At 42.7% G+C, this 24,326-nt stretch overlaps 1 protein-coding gene across 3 annotated transcripts in view; it reads right to left on the bottom strand.

The window, feature by feature from the left end:
• LIG3 (DNA ligase 3) overlaps positions 1–24,326 on the bottom strand; it is a 101,885-nt gene that overhangs the window by 16,429 nt on the left and 61,130 nt on the right. For all 3 annotated transcript variants that reach the window (XM_033921787.1, XM_033921789.1, XM_033921788.1), the window contains exons 14-18: positions 20,459–20,582; positions 15,569–15,711; positions 12,366–12,440; positions 9,609–9,755; positions 6,153–6,318 (exon numbers count right to left, since the gene is read on the bottom strand). In XM_033921787.1, the coding sequence (XP_033777678.1) occupies positions 6,153–6,318; positions 9,609–9,755; positions 12,366–12,440; positions 15,569–15,711; positions 20,459–20,582 (655 nt within the window). The remainder of the gene's footprint in view (positions 1–6,152; positions 6,319–9,608; positions 9,756–12,365; positions 12,441–15,568; positions 15,712–20,458; positions 20,583–24,326) is intronic.

Here is a 24,326-nt window from a genome sequence, read left to right as displayed (position 1 = left end):
GCTTCGTTTTCACAATCAAGTCTATCATCTTCCTTCAATATCGGCCAGAAGAAGGATGTTACTATTAGCACACAGTCGATGTTATTCTCTTCACAAGTCTTCTTTTTAGAACACCTCAGTGATTCCTGGAGTCTCAATGGTCTCCAGCTCTTGATCCATTTTCACAATAATTTCATCTCTTCGTCAGTTTCTTTCCAAAGGGTTGCTGTTTCAAATGCCTTCATATCAGAAAGTTCTGACCACAAACTCACCCAAATATACTTGTGAAGCTCACCCGACCAATCTTCACACACAAGGTCAATGCTCTGCATATTTTTCACAACAGTATTTTCCCATCAAGTCCTCCTAGTATACAAGAGACCAAGAGGATTTGGAACTGAGCAATTGCTCAAAGCATATTTCTAAAAGCTCTCTATGTTCAAGGAGCGCAGAATACTCTGGCCAACATACTCAGCAGAATCCTTCAGCCGCAAGAGTGGATGCTTAATTTCACAACCTGGCATCAGGTATTCTCTCTTCTGGGGAACTCCTCAGATAAACATTTCTGCTCCCCCACAATCACACACTGCCTCACTTCTGTTCCAGACAATACTCTTTTCATCATCTAGGGGCAGATGCCTTTCTACTGGTTTTCCCAATCTGCAGTCATTGTACTTAACAGCTTGGAACCTCCTGGGATAACCTCAGCAGTTGATGATCTTCTGATCCTGTCAGAATCATGTTACATATATCCAGAAACCATCTACACAGAAGTGCTACCAACAGAAGTGGACACGATTTTCATCGTGGTGTACTCTTCATCATCAAGATGCTTCATCCCTCTCCATGTCTTCAGTGTTGGATTACCTTCTCCATTTATCCAATTCCAGTCTTAAAACCACTTCAGTCAGAGTTCATCATAGGGCTATCAGTGCTTTCTATGTGCCAGTCAACCATAAATCTCTGACTGCTCATCCCCTTGTTTCTAGGTTTATGAAAGGACTTTTCAATATCAAACCAGCTCTCAAACAGCCTCCAGTGGTTTGAGATCTTAATGTTGTTAATGATGAAGCCTCCATTTGAGCCAATGGTTTCTACTCATTTTAAATATCTCATTTGAAAAGTGGACTTTTTAATCTCCATCACTTCTGCAAGTCAAGTGAGTGAGCTTCAAGCGTTAGTGACTGATCCACCTTTTTAAGCGTTCCACCATGATAAGGTGGTTCTCCGCTCCCACCCTAAATTCTTGCCAAAAGTAGACACGGAATTTCATCTGAATGAATCAATTGTGCTTCCAGTTTTCTTTCCCATCCTGGAGAAATAGCTCTTCATACTCTGGACTATAAATGAACCTTGGCTTATTATTTACAATGGACTAAGCCACATAGATCTCAATTGTTCATCTCCTTTGATCCTAATACTTTGGGCCGGCTTGTAACCAAGAAAACTATTTCCACAAGATTAGCAGCCTGTATCGCCTTCCTCAAGATGCTCTGACAAAATATATTGCTCAAAGTCAGGCAATTTCACCAACAGTTGTTTTAAATTCAAGGACATGTAAAAACTCTAAGGCTCCTGCTCGCCAGCATAAAATTTTGATAAAGGCGACATCCAGGTGCGCAGCCTTGGGGAAATACTAGATGGCCATCTATCCCTCTCTGACCTAGCTCAACTTCTCTATGCCTATGTACTCTTTAGGATGGACTACTGCGACTGCATATTTAATGGACTTACCGCCAAGGAACTCAAACGCCTTCAGCGGGTTCAAAACTCGGCAATCCGCCTCTTATGCAACCTCAATTATCACGACCCCACCTCCCCAACCCTCCAAGTAGAAACACTGGCTTCCGATCAACAAACGCTGCAAATTCAAGGCACTGGTAATAATTCACAAATGACTCCATCTCACTACACCAGCCTACATCACCTCCAAACTTCAGCAATACACCTCTGCCCACCCCCTCCGCTCCGAAGCAGTAAAGTGGCTATGCACCCCCCCCCCCCCAGGGAGATCTCTCAGGATGGAAACTGCCCGTAAGGGCTCCTATAACTATTTTGCCCCACACCTATGAACCAGCTGCCTGCACAGTTCAGATTACTGAACTCACTGATGAGCTTCCGAGGAGCAGTTAAAACCTTCTTCTTCATCTGAACTACCTCCAGCAAGCTGCTCCCCTATACACTCTTCCTGCGATGAACACTGCTATACAATCAAAAGGAAACACCCCCGTGACTGCTATGAATACCTCTCTACTCCTGTCTTGTCCTACACTACCAAGGCTGTTCTATGTAATGCACAAGAATAACTGTAATGTACCTTGAATGTTTAACATAACTGACTGATATGTCCATATAACTGAATGTCCGTATAATTGTAATGTACCTTTAATGTCTAATATAACTGACTGTAATGCACATGAATGTCTATAAACTGTAATGTGCCTTGAATTTGTGTCTACTGTTTATGTCCAATGTTTTGTATCTACTGTGTACATGCTTTTGTAACCCGTTCTGAGCTCACAGGAGGACGACATATAAATCTAAATAAATAAATAAATCCAAAATGATCCATAGTATGACCTTCACGCCCTGATGGTGCTGAGGCAGAAACTCTTGTACTGAAATATTTTTTAAGGGCTGATTTCACAAGTAATGATTGTTGTTGAAATTGTGATCTATCAAATTCTAGAGAACAGATTCTGTAAATGGAATCTAGTTGTTTTGGAGCTACCATGATAGATAAAGGTGTTCCCAATTTTTAAGAAGTGTCTCTTTAAAAATTTCATGTAACGGTAACTTGAGGAGATCTTTGGAAGGCTCAGTATAGTCCAAGGCGTCCAAGTATTGAGCACTTGGTCCACTGTCAGCATCCAACGAGAAAGGTAGGGCTTTGCCCAGTGTCTAATATATCTGGTAAAGGAAAGTCCTTCTGGAGAAGATCTTCTTCTGGGAGGCGTTTTCCTTGGCGACAGTTCTGAAGGTTTGCCATAAGAACCCTCCACCCCCACCCCGGCAAATCCCATATGCTACAGCAATAGCATTGTTGGAAAACACCTTTACCGTTTTTTCTTCCAGGGTGTTTTGGAGAGCTCTCAATGGCTCGAAGCTTTAGAAGGATGATTGACCAACCCTTTTGATGGGGAGTCCACCAACCCTGGATAGAGCAGTTTCCGCAATGAGTTCCCCAGCCGGAAAGACTGGCATCAGCCATGAAAATAATCCATTCTGTGATTCAAAGAGGCATGCCCTATATTAGGGCATCTCCTTGATTCTACCAGCACAGGCTGCTCCATGCTGGTTCCATCCATGGGAGTGGCATCTGAATGGGATGACATCGAGGGGACCACTGAGACAGGAGGGACTCCTGTAGAGGCTGCATGTATGCCCTGGCCCAGGGAACAACCTCTAGGGAGGCTGGTATGGACCCCAAACTTGAAAGTAATGCCAGGCAGAAGAGTTTGGGAGCACTAAGAGATCCAGGATCTGTTTCTGGAGCTTCCGTCTGCATGGCTCAGGAAGAGAAACATGACCTTGTACCATATCGAACTGAACTCCCAGATATTTCAATGTCTGAGATGGTGTTAGCTGGATCCTGTTGAAATTGACAACCCAGCCCAGGCACCACAGCAGACACCACTGTTTCCACTGCCTGCTTGCTTTGAAATTCAGAATGGGTATCCAGTCCTCAAGAGCCTTCCTTTGGCACAATGAAGTATAAGGAGCAGCTCCCAGAACTGATTTGCTTTCAGGGACCGACTCTATGGCCTGAATGTTGAAGAGCCACTGCAGTGCTGCTCAAACCTGTGATGCCTTTTCTGGCCTTCCAACTGGAAGAAAGAAATTGTGTGTGGGGGGGAGGGGGTTGAAACAAAATAAGTCTATCTTGTGTCCCTCTTGTATGATGTCCAGTACTCATTGGTCCAAGGAAATCCATTTCCATTCCTGGCAAAAACGCTGAAAACCAGCCTCCAATGCAAGGAGGCGCAGTTGGAGTCCTGGCATCATTGGGACTGGTGCTGGGAAGATTTCTGAGCTGATGATCCAGTGGAATTCTGGTAGAACCTGCATGAAGGATGAAAATTACTGCGACCCTCCCCGGGGGACAGCGAGACCTGCCACCTGGGAGAGACTTAGGATGGTGGTCCATCACGCTAGCCAGCTCCTTGCCAAAAAGCATTTACCCTCTGAAGCCAGCTTTCAAAAGACTTTTAAACTTACCAAGTCATTTTTCTTCCCTTATATTAATTGGAAGCGAATTCCGTGACGGAGAAGATCGTGTCTCTCCTAGAATAAATGACTCTTAATGAGGGGACTAGGAGGAGCGATTTCTCTTCCAATCTTAAAAGATTTTGTAGGAATATAAGGGATTAAGAGTCTTTTTTTTTTTTTTAATTCTTTATTCATTTTTGCATGTTACAACAAGTGTAGCAGATAAACTCATATGAACTTAAAAATACACACTTGATTAACTCTCATATAATACATTAAGCATAACATTTCATTACAAATTAATATTCTATAATATTCTGTTTTTTTTATAATTTCTTTATTCATTTTTAAACTTACATCAAGTGTACAGTAAATATCAAACAATTATAATACAACATCACTTGAAAAATTTTCAATATCATACACCAAGAAGATTTAACCCCCACCCCCCTCCCAAATTCATATACAACTAATATATACCACATAAAAATAATATCTTACGACAATCATCTATATATTCTTAATGGAAAAACAAGAAATCCCCCCCCCCCCAAATCCACATGTGTATTAAGATTGGGAAAAGTGTAACTTATTCATTACTATAATTTAATAAAGGTCCCCACACATTCTTAAATTTATTATAATATCCTTTTTGAACAGCCAACATCGCTGGAGTATAGAACAACCAATATTCTATAATATTCTGAATATTATGTAATAAACCTAATATCTAAAATATTCTTATTAAATAAAAAAAAGAGTCTTTCTAAAAATGCAGGGGCTTTGTTCATTAATATTTTGTGTAAGAATAATGCTATTTTCTATGTGATTCTATGGTTAACAGGTAACCAATGCTTTTCCCTCAGGAGGGGAGTCACATGATCAAATCTTTTCCTTTTAGTAATGTACAGACTCTGGAGTGGATGTAACTGAACTGGTGTTCTCCATGGCCTAGGACAGGTATCCAAAACAGTTGTGATCATCTCAATAGCTTCATTCTGTGAAATACTAAACCAAAATCACAGAACTTAAATCCCATGAAAAATGTCAGGACTGATATTTACTGGAATTTCTCCAGGCAGGTGCAGCACTTATCTGGATCAGTCCTTCTGACCAAGTCATAGTGGCATCCGGATTTTTAGAAGCAGACGATGCTGAAAAAACCAAGTCAGTGCTGGAGCAATCCAGGAGTGGAGTCTAGGCAGACTGAATATTGCCTCTAACCAGGTAACTATTTGAATAAAGTTAGGATAGCAAAAAGGCTGATTGTTGCCAGTACTTCATGAGCTTGGTGCTAGCAACAGCTGAACTTCCAAATATTCAGTACCGACATCCAGGTACCACTCAGTTCTGAATATCAAGGTATAAAAAGATCACATTGGCCAGCATTTAAGAAAACTACTACCCTGGCCAGACTACTAACCCCTCAGATAACAGCTTTATTATTGCACGTTTATTTCACCATCTTGAAAACTGGTCAACAAATACTGACAGAGGCATTGACAAGAACCCCTACCCAAAATAAGCCTTCCTAGGGATTTATGCAAAATTTTAAGCATTTTTGGTAATGTACATCACCTTCAGAAATCTGTATCCAGAAGAATTCAGAAAAAGATTCCACTTCTGCTGCGGTATATGAACAATTTGTGCTGGTAAATTATTTGCAGAATTCAAAGACAATCTATTGTTAACTGTTACTATCACTCAGGTAGTTCAAAAAAATGACTATGTATATTGTATATATATATAAAATGAATGTGATTTTTACTTTTGAATGACTGACCTGCTGAAGTTTTCTATTGGGAGAGAAAATCAAGTGAATTAAGGTGTTTTGCCGACTGGCTGACTTTTTATTTAAAAGCACAAACTGTGTTTAAGTGGTTGAGAATTTAAAGTGCAATGTTTTTCAAATATCTCATTCTTTCTGACTGAGGTCTGGGACTCGCGTAAAAGTATTTACTTACCTTGTTTCTTGGCTTTGTCGGGGGTGATGGCTGCTACTGGCTTATTGTTACTGTGCGACGCACTCCCATTCTGTCTGCTGTTGTTTTTTGATGAGCCATTCTCATCCCGGGAAGAGTTGGCCGTTACAATGAAGTCAGACTTTTGCTTGGAGAGCTGGTACAGCTCCTGGGTAGATATTGAATGTATTAGAGAGATGAAAAATTACCGTAATAACAGCTATAGCTAATAGGTCAGGCAGTCCCAGGCTTACGACTCAATCGTTGCATTCCACTGCCATCCTGCGTGTTCTCTAGTCAGCACTGTTATCCTGTTGGCATGTACAGATTAGTTCCACTGTTAAAGATACATTACATAATAACGAATATTATAATGGGTCAGATCAATGATCCATTGAATCCAGCACCGTTTCTCCATGTATCCTTTCTGAGGTGAAGAGACTAGAATTGCACACAATACTCAAGGTGAACTTGAAACTTAAGACTCGCATATAAAAACATAAGATTTGTTCTTGATTCCTTTTAACTCCTATCATTTGATCTGCTTTTTGGGTGGTCATATCACACTGAACTGTAAATTTGTATTTATTTATTTTTTCTAAAGTTTAATATTTTTATTGGTTATTTTAACTATATTTCTTGGGTGGTAACTTCTAATTCAGAACCCAACATTTTTTTATCTGTGGTTGAAAAATTTCCTTATATACATCACTCTGCATCACCCCAGAAACACACACACATTTTGTAGTCTAAAGAGATTGGGTGGACGCAAGAAAAATTGGTCACAGGGAACTGGGGTCTGTTCACAAGACAGAAGTATGATGGAAATCTGTTGGACCTGAGGCAGAGAAAACAAAAACATGATGGCAGATAAAGGCCAAATGGCCCATCCGCAATAACCAGTCTCTCTTCCTCTCTCTAAGAGATCCCACGTGCCTATCCCAGGCTTTCTTGAATTCAGACACAGTCTCTGTCTCCACCACCTCTTCTGGGAGACTGTTCCACGCATCTACCACCTTTTTTGTAAAAAAAAAAGTATTTCCTTAGATTACTCCTGAGCCTCTTAACTTCATCCTATGCCCTCTCATTGCAGTTTCCTTTCAAATGAAAGAGACTCGACTCATGCACATTTATATCACATAGGTATTTAAACGTCTCTATCTATCTCCCCTCTCCCACCTTTCTTCCAAAGTATACAGATTGAGAAATTTAAGTCTGTTCCCATACGCCTTATCATGAAGACCACACACCATTTTAGTAGCCTTCCTCTGGACAGACTCTATCCTTTTTATATCTTTTTGAAGGTGCGGTCTCCGGAATTGTACACAATATTCTAAATGAGGTCTCACCAGTACTTCATTTTTCCTACTGGCTATACCTCTTCCTATTCTAGCTTTCACCATCAACTTTTCAAGTCCCGCTCTTCTGTCGTGCACATAAGTTATCAAACTACTAGCACTATTATAATGAGTGGTACTGGGGTTCTTCAACAGTAATCACAAATGATAGGGAAACAGACATTTAGAAATCCCAAATGGTATAACACCCTTATGAAGTTTAAACGAGCCTCAGAAACACCACTTAGAGTTCAAATGAGTTTCATTACACTAAGCTTTAAGTGTTAAATCGTCATCGGATCACAAATCTGTTTATATAAATAGTATTAACTCTTTTTAAATAATTTATAATACTAGATAGTTGAAAAAATAATCTTTCACTATTTCATATAATATGGATATAATAAAGTTTGCATAAGCTGTTACTTAGCTTCGTTCTTGTGGTCTGAATCAGGGGACATGAAATTCACCAACATGTTTCACTAGTAAGCTTTCTCAAGGTGAAGTCCCTCATATTCAAGTCGCCAATTTCATAGACCACATTTTCCCACAAAGAACTGAAGTGCAGAATGTCCAGAGGGTGCACTGACAAGCAGCCAACCCATTGGAAACAGAATTTACACAAAGCCTGCGATCTCCCGCAGCAAGAACTGTCCCCACGGGGAACCTCTGCAGCACAAGGGCAGAATTCACAAACAAAAAGTCTAAGGCCAGGATTCTCAAAAACCCTCGTTAAAAAGCGGCGGTCTGCTAACGCAGCCGTTTTGATAGCAAATCTAAAAAAGCAAGACATTCTCAAAAAAATCACGCATGCAAATGAGGTTGGCAGACCGCAGCGAAGATTTGCTAAATTTGTATGTATCCATCACTGGTGATATCAATGCGCACATGTGCAGAAAAAATGCATCAAGAAAACTCCCCTCCCAAAACACAACAGCGGGGGAGATTTCAATCTCTCCCACTGTCAAACAACAACCTCCCCCCTCCAGCAGCGGGAGAGAAGCCCACACTCTTCCGCTGCCCTAAAATCCCAGCCGTGACCCCCCCCTGTAGCAGGAGAGAAGCCCAAACACTCCCACTGCCCTAAAATCCCCGCCATGACCCCCCCCCCGCAGCAGGAGAGATGCCCATACACTCCTGCTGCCCTAAAATCCCAGCCGCGACACCCCCCTCCCGCAGAAGGAGAGATGCCCATACACTCCTGCTGCCCTAAAATCCCAGCCGCGAACCCTCTGCAGCATGAGATGCCCAAACTCTCGCTGCCCTAAAATCCCCACCATGACACCCCCCCCCCCGTGTTCACTCTCTCCCGCTGCCCTAAAATTCCAGCCGTGAACCCCCTGCAGCGGGAGAGATGCCCACACTCTCCCGCTGCCCTAAAATCCCCACTGCAACCCAACCGCCCCCCCGGCAGCGGAAGAGATGCCCACTTTTCCCCAAGTCATCCCCTTCTCTCTTTCTTCCATCCCTCCTCTCTATCCCCTTCTGAGTCCACTATTTCTTTTTCTATCCCCCCTATAAACTTCTTTCTTCTCTCCCCTCTACCCCCTGGGTCCATCATTTCACTCTCTTATCTCCCCCATCACCCCTCCAGGTGCATACCTTCTCCTTCCTCACATCCCCCTAACCATCCTCTTTCTTTCCCTCCACCCTCTGCCCCTCCCCCCCATCTACCTGAATTGGCGTCTTCCAGAAGGAAACTGGCAGTGGCAGCAATTCAGAGATGCTGCCAATGGCCTGCTTGGAGCCTCTCTTCTGACATGAACTGACTTTGTGCAAACTGGAAGTTGTGTCAGAGGAGCACTTCGCCTCAGAAGAGAGGATCCAAGCAGGCTGTCTGCAGCATCTCTGAACTGTCGTCACAGTCCTTCTGGAAGATGTTGTTTCAGGTAGATTGAAGGATGCTGGATTGCCGGAAGTGGGGAATAAAGTGGGAGGTACTGGGCTACCCTGGCCCCTCAAGCACCACCGCTGGAAGGAAACATCTTGCAGGAGAGGGAAGAAGGTAGGAAGAAGGGAAATTTGGGAGGTGCCATGGCATCTGTGGCTTCCCCTGCTCCAACACCTATGAGGCAGTATAAACCCTATGACCCAGAGACACATAAGGACAGAACTGATTCACCTTGAGCTGCTGGAGGTTGGTTGCTGTCTTCCAGTTCTTATCTTCACGAAAGCGGGTACAGCGAGGGAAACGGATTGAGATCCCATCTGCAGTGTGTGCTTCAGATTTTGAGAACTCAGCCCCAGTAATCTCCCAGATTGGTGCTTTCTGTATCAACATGATAGTAAAAATATTCACTTATACTGTTTCAAATTAGTTTGGATAGGACCTTGCTGATTTGCTACCCAGTATGAGTTGCACTAATCATTCAGTGTTTCCTTGAACAGAATCTAAATGCTTACACTTTATACAATGTTCAACACACTCCAGCAATATTTTATATTTATTTTTGGAAAAAAAATATTTGATTGAAGTCTTCATACCATTAGAGGCAGAGAGAAAGAAATGACAGACTGGGAGGGAAGAGATGGTGCACAGGGAGGGAGGGGAAGAGGGGAGGGAGGGAGGAGATGGTGTGGAGGAGAATGGGATAGGGAGGGAGGAGATTATTCACAGGGATGGAGGGGAAGGGGAGAGAGAGGAAGGAGATGGTGCACAGGGATGGAGGGGAAGGGGAGAGAGAGGAAGGAGATGTTGCCCAGGGATGGAGGGGAAGGGGAGAGAGAGGAAGGAGATGTTGCCCAGGGATGGAGGGGAAAGGGAGAGATATGGAAGAGATACTGTTTATGGATAGATGGGAATAGGGAAGAGATGGTATAGGAAGGTAAGTCAAGGAAAAGTAGATAGATTTTGAGAAGAAAGCAGAAAAATGGAAGAAAGTTGAATGTTAAAAGTTAATGCTTTCAATGGAAGTAAAACCCGGATGTTTTAATCCATCCTCCTTTTTCTGAAGTGTATTCTGTTTGGTATCTCACTGAAAAGGAAGTTATATGCTATAGGTCAATGTTAAGGATTGCCTGTATAGGTTTCAAGGTTCCTGGAAATAACTGAGAGAAAAGCACTAAGTTATTTGCATGTGATATTCTGAGGGCTGTACTTGACTGAATGCTTTTTTTATTTCTTTATTTGCTGGCTTTGTTTTGTTGCTTGGAAATGGACATTGTATGTTTGTGTTTGGTTTGGCTGCACACTGAGAAAAGCACTTAGCCGTGTGCTATTGGTTTGCTTTTACACTGGAAAAAAGTTATCTGTGTGATATTCTGAGGACTGTTCTCATATGTTTTGTGCATAAATAATTAGAATAGAGAATGACACAGTGGCTGTAACCTGCAGCTAGCCGTGGGTAACCCGCCGAAACGATGGAAGAAAAAGTTGTCCTGTGGAGCGGTGAATGGCCTTGACTCTGCAGTTAAGGTCAGGAAAGTGCGCAGTCACCGATCGGGCATCTCCCTCCCTCCCCTTACCGTGGCGATTTTGTGTGGGGGGGTTGTCTCCCATCTGTCCGAGCCGACTTTCATCAAGTCACGTATGGCTGCCAAAACTTCTCCTCTGATGCAACTAGGAAATAGGAAATTGCATCAGAGGAGAAGTTTTGGCAGCCACACGCGACTTGATGAAAGCAGGCTTGGGCAGTTGGGAGATGAAAAAAACCGCAGAAAATTGCCACGGTAAGGTGAGGGGAAGGAAGGGAGGGAGATGCCCTCGGATGACTTGGCAATCAGGAGGGAGAATCTCCGGCAATTGGGAGGGAGGATCTCTGGCAATCAGGGGGGGGGCTGCTGGACCTTGCACACTGAAGGGAAATGGGGGGTGGAGAGGAACACGCGCTGAAGGGAAATGGGCAAGAGAATTGGAGAGTGTGGAGAAGACACTAAAGGGATATGGGCAAGAGAGAGGGGAAGATGTTGAAGGAAATGGGGAAGAGAAGTGGAGAGTGAGGAGAAGACACTGAAGGGAAATGGAGAGAGATGCCAGACTATGGGGGGAGTGGAAGGAAGAAGATGGGTAGCCAGACCAAGTGGGGGGAGGGTAGAGGGAGAGATGGAAGGGAAAGAGAAGGCAGACAATGGATAGTATGAATTGAATGAGGAGAACATGAGGAAAGCAGAAACCAGACAACAAAGGCAGAAAAAAAAATTCTATTTATTTTCTTTTTGCTTTAGGATAAAGTAGTATATTAGTTGTGTTGATAAACATTTATAAACAAAGTCCTGCCAGCTGAACATCTCTTTCTCTAGTTCAGCAGCCAGAACTTTGATTTATAAAATGACAATTGTACAGAATATTGTTTCCTTTTATACTTTAATAAAATAGGTTCAGTATAAAACTATTCAAGGCTTGTGTGGATGGGATCTGATGGTTTGTGGGGTGGGGACGGTGATGGGGACCGAGCTTGTGGGAACAGTGACAAGCTCGCAGGGAAGGGGACAAATTTTTCCCCGTGTCATTCTCTAAATTAGAACTAAAATTATTGTCTGGACTAAAATATCACTGACATTGAGCTGATGTTTGGTTTACTGTGCATACCTCACAAGTTTTACTTTTATTAATGTTCTTTCAATCAAAATAAAAGAAAAACAAATACCACTATAGGCTTAAAATGTTTATGTACAATGCCTTAGGCCTGTAAAATTACATAACATCATCTTTCTGCTTTGAGCAGGGAGATGCAGGGATGGTGAGGGGATGAAAAATACACTTCATTACAGGGACAGGGCTGAAAATATGGGGATGGTGAGGTCAGGGATGAATCTTTATCCTCACGTCACTCTCTAGTTTTCTGATAGGAATATTTTTCCCAAACTATCATGAAGTAGAAGAGGATTCCAGTGTGCTGTGCCATGCATTTTGAAAGTGCTGAAGTCAGCCTTCCCTTACCTTTGGATTCTGGATAATAAAGTCTGGATAATAATTCTTATTAATTTTTAGCCAGTCTGGAATTTTGCTTGCATCCTGAAAAAGAAGAGAAGGAAAATGTTAGCCATGTATAAGATCAGCGTATTCATTCATCACTTACAGCCAGTCATTTACCAGGTATGAAATAAGGATTGATAATCCAGCCAGTGAGCCGTAACTAAAGTTTAGGCACTGCACTACTAGAACCAATACCAATGACCCAGCAGATCAACACTACTAAAAAGAGATTAGGTTCTTACCTTGCTAATATCTTTTCCAGTAGATAGGTGTTTCATTCTGAACAGTAGGTATTCTCCCCATGCCTGTGAGCTGTGCAGAAGGAATCCACGTCTAGTTTTTAACTCCACCTTCTTCTCCAGAGGCCTTTGCTGCCCCCTTCAGTTTGTACCAAAGCAGACGGTAGCCATATATAGGAACAGATGAAGAGGGGTATAGGGAGACTCTCCGAACTACAAATCTGTTCTGCTCTGAAAGTATAACATCAAAATTATCTCAAAATTTTTGCTGCGTTGAGATGCTTAAAAGAACAAAAATGAGCAGAAGGCCAAAAAGACAGTTCCTGGCACTCCTTACCAGGCAGTCAGATGCTCCAAAATAAATATAATAAATATTTTATGTCTCTCATCTACCTTATTCATAGTTTTACAGGGTTCTATACTTTTTTCTTTTAATTTTTACTCGGGAGAGTCAGAAACCATCTTGGATAGGAGGAGTTTGACAGTTATAGAATCACAGCATAATGGTCTATTAACCTAAAGGCCTGGTCTTTGATCATCTTCGTGGGATCACGCACCTGTCTGCTGGGGCCTGGTTGATGTGCTGCGGCCCACTGGCGACGTTGGGGGATTGCTGCTTGATGGGGAACAGCAGAGCAAGGCCGAATCCACTCTAGCAGCAGCATCCGCCTCTGTGCAGGAAAAAGGCAGCAAAGCCTGGGGGAGCGGTGGAAAAGTGCGCAAAGCAACGGGCCTTCAGAGGAGTGCAGTGGTGGGGCTCTGACTCTGCTTTCAACTCTTAACTCCCATTCACTGCTGTCAGATACCTAGACCCACTAAAACCTCCCCAACCCTGAAACGTCCTGTCTAAATTAGATTGTAGCTCTTCTGAGCAGGGACTGTCTATTGTATGTTAAAATGTACAGCGCTGCATACATCTTTCAGCGCTATAGAAATAATAAATAGTAGTAGTAGTAGTCTCTAAAGATTTATTAAACAAATCTTTTAGAGGACCTGCCAGAGCCTCTCTGAGCTCTCTCAATATCCTCGGATGGATCCTGTCCAATCCCATGGCTTTGTCCACCTTCAGTTTTTCAAGGTGTGCATAAACACTTTCTTCTGTGAAGGGTGAGGAATCCCATTTTATTTAAGTCAGCATGTTTGGAATCCAGGACTTTGCATTTTGAGTGTCTGCCCTCCACTTTAGTTGTTATATCAAATCAAACTGTTTGAATGACCACTACAGCCCAGGTAAGCACCCATTAGGACACACTTTCTCATTTGTGAGTGCCAGATCCAGGATTGCTCCTTGCCTCGTGGGTTCCGTCACCACTTATCTGAGCAGAGAACTTTGAAAAGCATCTACTTCTTTTTGATGCAGATAGAACTTTCCAATCCACATCAGGCAGGTTGAAATCGCCCAGCGACAACACCTCCCTTTTCTTTCCCAACTTTTGGATATCTGCAACCATATGTTTATCAAGTTGCGCCGATTGTGTCGGAGGTCTGTAAACAGCACCCATGTAAATGTAGGTTATCTCTTCTTTTTTCAAGGCGATCGCTTTCTTTCCTTCCCCAGGCCCCCTGCATTTCAGTTGCTTGGATACTGTTTCTCACATACAGAGCTATTCCACCTTTTCAACTGTCTACGCTTTCTAAAATGATTATAGCTCGGAATGTTTGAGTCCCATTCATGGGAATCAATGAATCATGTTTCTGTGACAGCAACAATATCTAAGTCTGCCTCTAGCATCAGGGCTTGCAGATCATGGACTTTGTTGAACGACAGAAGAGCGGGACTTGGGTGTGATTGTATGTGATGATCTTAAGGTGGCCAAACAGGTTGAAAAGGTGACGGCGAAAGCTAGAAGGTTGCTAGGTTGCATAGGGAGAGGTATGGCCAATAGGAAAAAGGAGGTATTGATGTCCCTGTATAAGACTCTGGTGAGACCTCATTTAGAATATTGTGTACAATTCTGGAGGCCACACCTTCAAAAAGATATAAAAAGGATGGAGTTGGTCCAGAGGAAGGCTACTAAAATGGTGCATGGTCTTCGTCATAAGGCGTATGGGGACAGACTTAACGATATCAATCTGTATACTTTGGAGGAAAGGCGGGAGAGAGGAGATATGATAGAGACGTTTAAATACCTACGTAATGTAAATGCGCATGAATCGAGTCTCTTTCATTTGAAATGAAACTCTGCAATGAGAGGGCATAGGATGAAGTTAAGAAGTGATAGGCTCAGGAGTAATCTAAGGAAATACTTTTTTATAGAAAGGGTGGTAGATGTATGGAACAGTCTCCCGGAAGAGGTGATGGAGACAGAGACTGTGTCTGATTTTAAGAAAACCTGGGACTGGATGGGCCATTTGGCTGCCATCATGTTTCTGTTTCTTAAACTGTGAGCATTTGTGGTCATTGCTACATTTCAGTGGTAGTCTCATTTTCTGTATGACTTTTTGTTTAGCTTCACTTCCTACTGTTTTGCTAAAGTGAATTGCTAAAATTAAAATATAAGAGCTACCATACTGGGACAGACCGAAGATCCATCAAGTCCAGTATCCAGATTCCAACAATGGTCAACCATGTCCCAAGTACCTAGCTAGAGCCCAAGAAGTAAAAAGATTTTATGCTGCTTATCCTAGCAATAAGCCATGGATTGTTGTTTACATTGCTTTCCTTACTGTCACATCTTGTCTTTTACTGGGAATGACACTAGAAGCATATTGGGGCTGTTGGAGACAGAATACTGGACTTGATGAACCTTTGGTCTTTCCCAGTATGGCGAATCTTATGTTCCAACCAAAGACCCATCCAAAAAAATTAAGATCACATTGTACATGAATTTCAATATTCATAATCCTAATGCATCTGCTGTGCATAAAACAACATTGAACCTTCATTGCCAGCCTGTTCCAGAAAGTGAAAAATTTTAAAGTATGCACCTTGCTGATTTTCAACACATCCAGCTCCTTCTGCAAGCGAGCAAGTGTGGCATCATCAAAGCCACCAGAACACTTGGTCACTGTACACCATTTTTGATTACTGGGATCGTAACAGCCCATGAGGAAGACCGACATCATTCCACCTGCAATAGAGCAATATGAGCCAGCTGGCAAGAACACAAAGTAGAACAACTTTTCTATGCTTACATACTAACTTTTTCCACATTTAGAATACTACTCTGTCAAACAGGTCAATCAAAACTCTGAAAATGAAATACTTGCATAGGTAGATGCAGACATGTTATTTTACAGGACACTTTTCCCTCCGTATCCGCGGATTCGCTTATTCGCAATTTTTCGGAAGCTGACTCCGCCCCTCAAAATTAAATCATTAAAGTTCTTTTTCCTTTTACTGTACCGATAAAAAAGTGTATCGCTTACCAAACACTCTGAAAATCGCTGCTACCATGCTTCCCAGCGTGCACTGAGAAAAATGCTGCTTCCCAGCATCCATAGAGAGAAAGGCTTCTTCCCAGCATGCCTGCCCTGAAATCGCTGTAGAAAAGTTATTCGCGGTTCCAATAATAAAAAGGGAAGGCTTTTTCTAAAAACCACAAACAACATTTAAAAAGTTATTCGCGGTTTTTCCGTATTCGTGCCTATGGTCCTGCCCGCATCCCCCGCGTATACGGAGGGAGAAGTGTACTATAAAGCGGAGTTTTTCTTTGTGTGATACATTTTGTGAATTCTGTCTACTTGCTCTCATTCTCTACTAAAGTGCCCACTACTTACTATATTTTTCGCTCAATAAGATGTACATTTTTCCCCAAAAAGTGGGTGGAAATATCTGTGCGTCTTATGGAGTGAATATTGCATCACAGACCATGATGTGTAGTGTTCTCCCTAGCGTCTTTTAGCCGGCCGCTCTGCCTGGCTAATTTAGGTGAGCGCCCGGCTGTCTGCCAGGGAAACCTATACCTTTTTTCGCCTTTTTAAATCCAAGTGGTATATCGGCAGGAGTGAGCTTTCCGCTCTCCTGCCCCACGCTGAGCCCCCTCCCTTGCAGGATGGCTGCCTCAGATCTCACGAGAACTAATGGCAGTCATTCAGGGAGCGTCACGGGCCCAGGCTGGAGCATGAAAAGCTCATTCCTGCCTTGTGCGTCGCTGGCTGCGAGATCTGAGGTAGCCATCCAGCGAGGGAGGGGGCTCAGGGCGGGGCATGAGCGCAGAAAGCTCACTCCTGCCGATACACCGCTGGACCACCAGGATTTAAAAAGGTACCAGGGTGTTTGTGTGTGTGTGTAAAAAAATTGTTAGTCAGCTGGGACAGATCCCTCCTGTCCCAGCCTACCACTAGACCACCGGAGGGGGGACAAGGTACAGAAAACTAGAAGAGTCCTTGAACCTTAAAGTCTCTCCTCATTTGTTAATGACAGTGATGATGGTTCTTAATACCGCTGTTGACTTTACATGGTAGAAATATTATTCTGCTATATTTTATTAAACATATTAGTAGTACACCATTTGGTTCAGAATATATTTTTCTTATTTTCCTCTAAATCTAGGCGAGTCTTATGGTCAGTTGCGTCTTATAGTGTGAAAAATACGGTAAAATAGCACAGATCAAACTGGAGATCGTGTTTATGTTATGTTCTCCCACACTTTTTAAAATCAAGCTAGAGTCAAAGTTTTAACTGATGTAATATAGTATACTTGATGTGAGATGGAAAAATGAATAAAGAATTTGAAAAATAAAAAATCAAGCTAGAATAAACAAATACCTGGGTTTTTTTAATGAAGTTTTGAGACTTGTACAAAAGCACCTGTTGTTGTTTCACCCACAGAAAGCCCTGATAGGATGTTGACCCCCACCTGTTACTGTTTTGCCCATAAACAAGTCAATTTTCTAAGCAATTTTTGTGGTTGAAGAGAGGCATTTTTGAAAGGACATCCAAATCGAAATGAGATGTTCGGCTCATAACATCCAAAATGGACATCCATCTCATATGTGGTGGCTCGGGGGGGGGGGGGGGGAGGAAACAGTGGCTCAGGGGGGAGCGCAATTGAAGGCTTTTTTAATGGGACAGGTGGTGTGCGTTTAAGTCGCGCAGAACATCTATCCCATTAAAAAAAAGCAGAAGCCCTGACAGAAGTGACAAGAGGCTGCTTCTCTTGTCACTCCTGTCAGGGCTCTGCGCATGTCTCAATTGCTCACTGAGCGATTGAGTCAGTGGGTTTGCATGCAAACTTGATAGTGAATCAATCGCTATTTGATAATCGACCAGAGAATTGGCCAACAGCGATTGAGTTACTATCTTTAGTGAATCTGGGCCTATGTTAGGGAAGATCGAAGGAACCAGGCAAAGAGGATGACCTGCAATCAGATGGCTGGACATGTTGAAAACAACCATGTGTATGACTCTGGAGGAACTTACCGGACTAGCACAAAATCGATCTCTTTTTAGATCTGTAATCCATCAAGTTGCTAGGACTTGAACACAAGTCAATAGCAAATAACTAACTAGATACTGTAGATATTTTTCTGTTTCTGGGAGGCTCACAATAAAAAAGAAATGGAAGTTGAAATGGAATTTGAACTAGGGTTTCTTTGTTTAAAGTCCCCTGCACTAACCCACTAAGCTACCATGTTTCCCCGAAAATAAGACCTAGTTTGATTTTCGGGGTAGGTCTTAATATAAGCCATACCTCAAAAATAAGCCCTATTTAGATCAACCCCCGAAGCCCCTCCCAAATGTCCCCGACATCATTCCTGGTTTCACTGGCAGCAGCGTTTCTCCCTCCCCCCTGTACAGCTGAACCCCACTGACCCTCCCACTCATTCTCCTGCAATGCATCTTTCCATCTCTCTCTCCCATCCGAACCCTGCCGACCCTCCCACTGCATGACCGCATACCTCCCCTCCGAACAGAAGCGTCAGCAGCACTCTAAATAGGCTGCTTCGCGGTCTTCTCCTGCCAAGTCCTTTCCTCTGCTGCATCAATGATGATGTCATCAGCGATGTGGCACAGGGAAAGCCCCAGCAGGAGAAGGCTGCGAAGCAGCCTGTTTAGAGTGCTGCCGACGCTGCTGTTTGGAGGGAGGTATGTTGGTCTCACGGTGGGAGGGTGGGCGAGGTTCTGCTACGCTGGGAGTTGGGAGGGAGGAATAGACATATGTTGCTCAAGGGTTCTACTACATGGGGGATGGGAGGGAGAAAGGGATGGATGGATAGAAAGATGCTGTGCTAGGGTTCTGCTGCACAGGGGGATGGGAGGAAGGGATTGAAATCTTCATTGGTTGTTCTGATTTTGGGCACTCCTTAATCTTGCCCAACACATGCCCCCTTGTTATCTAGACATACTGCAGTACTATATGTCCCTTTACTGCCTTTGTAAAATTTGGATTTAGACATTTCAAGCCATCCATATGCTTTGAAAATGAGCTCCACTGTGTTTTACCTCTGTAAATCTGTTTCTGTGAATACAGTTTAAACTCCTCTTACTGACCTACAAGTAGACTCACTCTGCATCCCCTCAATCTCTCTCCACACTTCTCTCCTCCTATGCTCCCACCCGTGAATTCTGTTCATTGGGCAAGTACCTCCTTTCCATATCCTTTCTCTTCCAGTGCCTACTCCAAATTTGACTCTTCTATCTTGCTGCGCTGTATGCATGGAACAAGCTGCCTGAGTCTTTACGTCAGGTGCCATCTCTAGCAGTATTCAAGTCCAAGTTAAAGTCCACGTTTTTGATGCTGCTTCCAACTCCTAATTCCCACTCACCATAAAATTACCTATCATCCTCTGCAAGAAACTCCCTAGCCCTCCCTATATGTCCTGTCTGCCAAGATTAGATTGTAAGCTCTTCTGAGAAGGGGCCATCTGTTGCATGTTGAATGTACAGGACTGTGTACACTTTTCAGCATTATAGAAATGATAAGTAATAGTAGAAGAATGCACATTTTTAGATGCATTGAGAAGATGTTTCTCCAGGGACACGTTTACATCAGAAGAGGAAATGTTCAGTGTTAATTACATTTCAAATCTTCATGTACATCTTTCCAGCAATATATCATGGATTAAAATTGTCTACAGTAGTTGATTTTAAGGACTCACAGTGCATAATATATATTCTGATGTTATTATATAATTTTTTGTGTATGGACCTTCAGACCATCGTCAGGGTAGAGACCTCTGACTCTAAAACTCTTCGTCGGTCCAACCTTTATTATTTTGTAAATTTTTTGTAAATACTTTTTAACTTAATTTTAACTTATTTTGCTGCTAAATTTTAAAAGCCATCAGACTGTCACTTAGCTTTAGCTTAAAGTGATACCGCCCGGTCTTCACCTCTCCCAACATGCATGTTTCACAGATGGAAACTTTCTTCAGGGTCGAGGGAACGAATACAGGAGCTAATTCAGCGATGTATTCATTCCCTCGACCATGATAAAGCTTAACCCCCCTCTTACCATCCCCTCCCTAACCCCAGATCCTACTTTTCCCTCTCTTGGAAACCTTCTCTGATCTAACGTTGTAACCCTTCTTCCATAACTCTTTTTGTAATCCACTTTGAACCGAAAGGTAATGGCGGAATAGAAATCTGTAATGTAATGTAATAATAACATCAGAATATATATTATGCACTGTGAGTCCTTAAAATCAACTACTGTAGACAATTTTAATACATGATATAATTGGAGACACAACTGAGGCACATATTTATCTAACTACATCTTTGCAAGTGACCAGATATATACATATAGCAATTTTCAAAATAAAAGCAGAAACTTATTTTTCCTTTGAGAATTGGGACAAAATCTCTGGGCAAAAAGTTTTTCTGATTCAACCTGGAAAAGTCTGAAAGCAACTGAAGAACGAATGACCAACCTTTACAGCCCTGTCCGTAGAAAGCTCCCAGCACTGCAAGATCTGCCGTATCAGCCATTGCACCTTCATTCAGATAATCCTTTTTTACTTTCAGCCAGTGGCGTTTTCCTGGCTCATAAATACTCTGCACAAAAGAATCAATGTGAAATGTAACACAGCGTTTAATTAATTTAAAAACAAGAGTTATAGCCTGTCCATGATAGTTCAAAGATAGCAAAATAAAACCACAATCGCAGAACTGTAGACAATACAATCACATATAACAAAACACACCTAGGGAGTAATTCTTAACAGGTCGCCTAAAGTTAGAACACATCATCACAGCGCCTAAGTGTAAATTCTATAATGGCAGTTGTGCGTGGAAGGAAAGATTAGGGACTTATCTCAGTAATCTTTCTAGTAGATCAGGGGTCCCCAAAGTTCCTCCTTGAGGGCTGAATCCGGTCGGGTTTTCAGGATTTCCCCAATGAATATGCATTGAAAACAGTGCATGCACATAGATCTCTGCAGATGCAGTCCAGCCTGAGCATTGCAGAAAGAGATGCAAGCAGCTAACCAGTTGGAGATGGTGCATTTGGAAATTGGATGTCCCAACTTGTTTGGATCAAAGGAAACAAAAAGTTGAGGTGCAGATCTGTGTGGCTTAGTTCTTTGCAAATAGAAAGCCAAAGCATGCTTACAGTCCAAAGTATGAAGAGCTGTTTCTCCAGGATGAGAATGAGGCTTTGGTAAAAACACTGGAAGTACAATGGATTGATTGAGATGAAATTCTGAAACCACTTTAGGTAAGAATTTAGGATAAGTACAGAGGACCACCTTGTCATGATGGAATACTGTGAAAGGTGGGTCTGCAACTAAAGCTTGCAGCTTGCTGACCCTGCGAGCAGACGTGAGAGCAATGAGAAAAATCATTTTCCAAGTGAGATATTTAAGATGAGCCGAAGCCATTGGTTCAAAAGGAGGCTTCATTAATTGAGCAAGAACAACACTGAGATCCCAAACCACTGGAGGAGGTCTGAGAGGTGGTTTGACATTGAAAAGACCTTTCATAAATCTGGAAACCACAGTATGTGCAGAAAGGGGTTTCCCTTCGATAGGCTGATGAAAAGCAGCAATCGCACTGAGATGGACACGAATGGATATGGATTTGAGGCCTGATTGAGACAAATGGAACAGGTAATCCAAAACTGAAGACAAGGAGGTAGATTGAGGCTCCTTGTGATGAACGGTGCACCAAGCAGAAAATCTAGTCCATTTCTGATTGTAGCACTGTCTAGTGGTAGGCTTCCTAGAAGCCTCTTAAATGTCCTGTACAGATTGAGAAAACTGTAGAGTGGCAGTTAAGTTGAGAGGTACCAAGCTGTTAGGTGTAGAGACTGCAGGTTGGGATGAAGTAGAGACCCCTGACTCTGTGTGAGCAAAGGGGGAAAAACTGGTAGAAGTAGTGGCTCCCTGCTGCTGAGTTTAAGTAGAAGGGAGAACCAAGGTTGCCTGGCCCACCGAGGAGCTATCAGAATCATGGTGGCATGTTCCTGTTTGAGCTTGACAAATGTCTTGAGTATGAGAGGGAATGGAGGGAATGCATAAAGTAACTGATTCATCCATTCCAGGAGAAAAGCATCTGCCTCCAGTCGGTGAGAGGAGTATATCCTGGAGCAGAACTGAGGCAGTTTGTTGTTGTTGGGAGACACGAAGAGATCTATCTGAGGAGTTCCCCACTGAGAAAAAATGTGTTGAAGAGGCAAGGAATTGAGTGTCCATTCGTGAGGTTGTAGAAGACGACTCAATTTGTCTGCCAGACAGTTTTTCTCTCCTTGAATGTAGACAGCTTTCAGGAAGGTGTTGTGAAGGATTGCCCAATTCCAAACCTTCAGAGCTGGCAAAGAGGGAGAGATCCTGTTCCTCCCTGCTTGTTGACATAGTACATGGCGACTTGTTTGTCTGTCCGAATGAGGACTACCTGGCCGTGCAGAAGATGTTGAAAAGCTTTGAGAGCATTGGAGATCGCTCTGAGTTCCAACAGATTGATGTGACGCTGACGATCCATGCTGGACCAATGGCCTTGAGTACAGAGACCATCGAGATGAGCTCCCCAAGCGTAGGTCAAAGAATCTGTCGTGAGGACCTTCTGATGAGGGAGTGTTTGAAACACTAAGCCTCTGGAGAGATTGGAAGAGCATCCACCAGTGAAGAGACTGTCTCAACGAAGGAGTCACTCTGATGTGTTGAGAGAGTGGGTCGAAAGCCTGAGTCCACTGAGATGCCAGGGTCCACTGAGGGATTCTGAGGTGAGTCTGGTAAAAGGAGTCATGTGACCTAAAAGAACTATCATGTGTTTTGCTGAAATCGAAGAGAGGGAAGACACTTTGTGACAGAGCTGAAGAAGAGCATCCTGACGTTGACAAGGAAGGAATGCTCTTGGTTGTAGTGTCCAAGACAGCTCCGATGAACTGTAGAGTTTGAGAGGGCTATAGCTGGGATTTGGGAAAGTTGATTTCGAACCCTAAACTTTGGAGGAACCAAATAGTCCATTGGGTCGCTACAATAACCCCTTGAGATGTTGAATCTTTGATAAGCCAGGTACAGGAACACCTGTAGACCATGGTTCCGCAGAGCTGCTGCTACTACAACTAGGTACTTGGTGAATACTCTTGAAGATGATGCCAGGCCGAAGGATAGCACTGTGTATTGGAAATGCAGATTTCCCACCCGAAATCTGAGGAACGGTCGAGACGCTGGATGAATGGGAATATGAGTGTAAGCCTCTTTGAGATCTAGAGCAGTGTTCTTCAACCTTTTTACACCTATGGACCGGCAAAAAAAAAAAATATATTGTGGACTACTAGGACTGAAATTTAAAAAAACACGTTTCCGCCCCGTTTCCGTGAGCTCGGTCCTCGCAAAACCATCTGATCCCATCCGCACAAGACTCAGTTATGATTTTATATTGAATGTATTTTATTAAAGTATAAAAAGAAACAATATTCTGTACAATCGTCATTTTATAAATACAAATACTATAGAGCAAGGATCAACAAAACCCCTGTCTCCCCTCCCCTTCACATATATCCCCTTCTATCAAGAAAAATGAATAAGCCAAATTATTACAGAATACCCTTATAACTGTTACTATCTAATGAGATCACACTACAAACAATAGGATTGCATAAGGAGCACAAAAAAGGTACATAGGGAGAAGAATTTTTTCTAATCTAGTTCATGCATGAATTATCTAGATTACAATGTTATTTTTAAACACCTTTATAAAACAAGCCATCCAAGTGGTTTACAATGCAAACTTTAAAAATAAAAGGAAAAGAACTCCAATAAAACAGGAAAGGCAACAGAAATAATAATATAGCTTATAAAATATGAAGTATCATCCACTACTGACCAGTGAAAGTTGAGCTGGCTCGGTCTATATTTCATTCCTAATTTATAAACCTACAGTTTCGTTCGGTGTACAGACCGTTTTAAGATCTTTCTCGTTCCCCCAATTAACACTAAACACGCGTGAACACGCGTAAACTACTACAGAAAAAAAATAGTGAGTTGTGACACTCAGCACTAAGATTATTGGGGTTCAATTCCAAGACTTCACTTCACGAACGCGCTAACTGGAGCACGCCGTCTATCAACACAGCACGTCCTGGAATACAGTACTTGGATCCAGCTACCAACGCCTGATTGGTGGAGCCTATAAGATGAGGCCCTGCCCACAGAGGGTCAGACAGCGTGTTGAGCTGGAGCAAGGAGTTTTCGGTTAATTGGACAGTTAGAAAGCTCGTTTTTTATTTCGTTATCTGTCATAGCCCGGATTTCACCAAGCTTTCATAATATTCAGTCACTGTTTCTGGGAAGATCGAGG

Source organism: Geotrypetes seraphini, chromosome 15 (assembly GCF_902459505.1).
Source record: "Geotrypetes seraphini chromosome 15, aGeoSer1.1, whole genome shotgun sequence".
In the NCBI taxonomy this organism is placed as follows: domain Eukaryota; kingdom Metazoa; phylum Chordata; class Amphibia; order Gymnophiona; family Dermophiidae; genus Geotrypetes; species Geotrypetes seraphini.
Note: the sequence above shows the minus strand (reverse complement) of the source record. Positions and strands in the feature narration are given on the sequence as shown.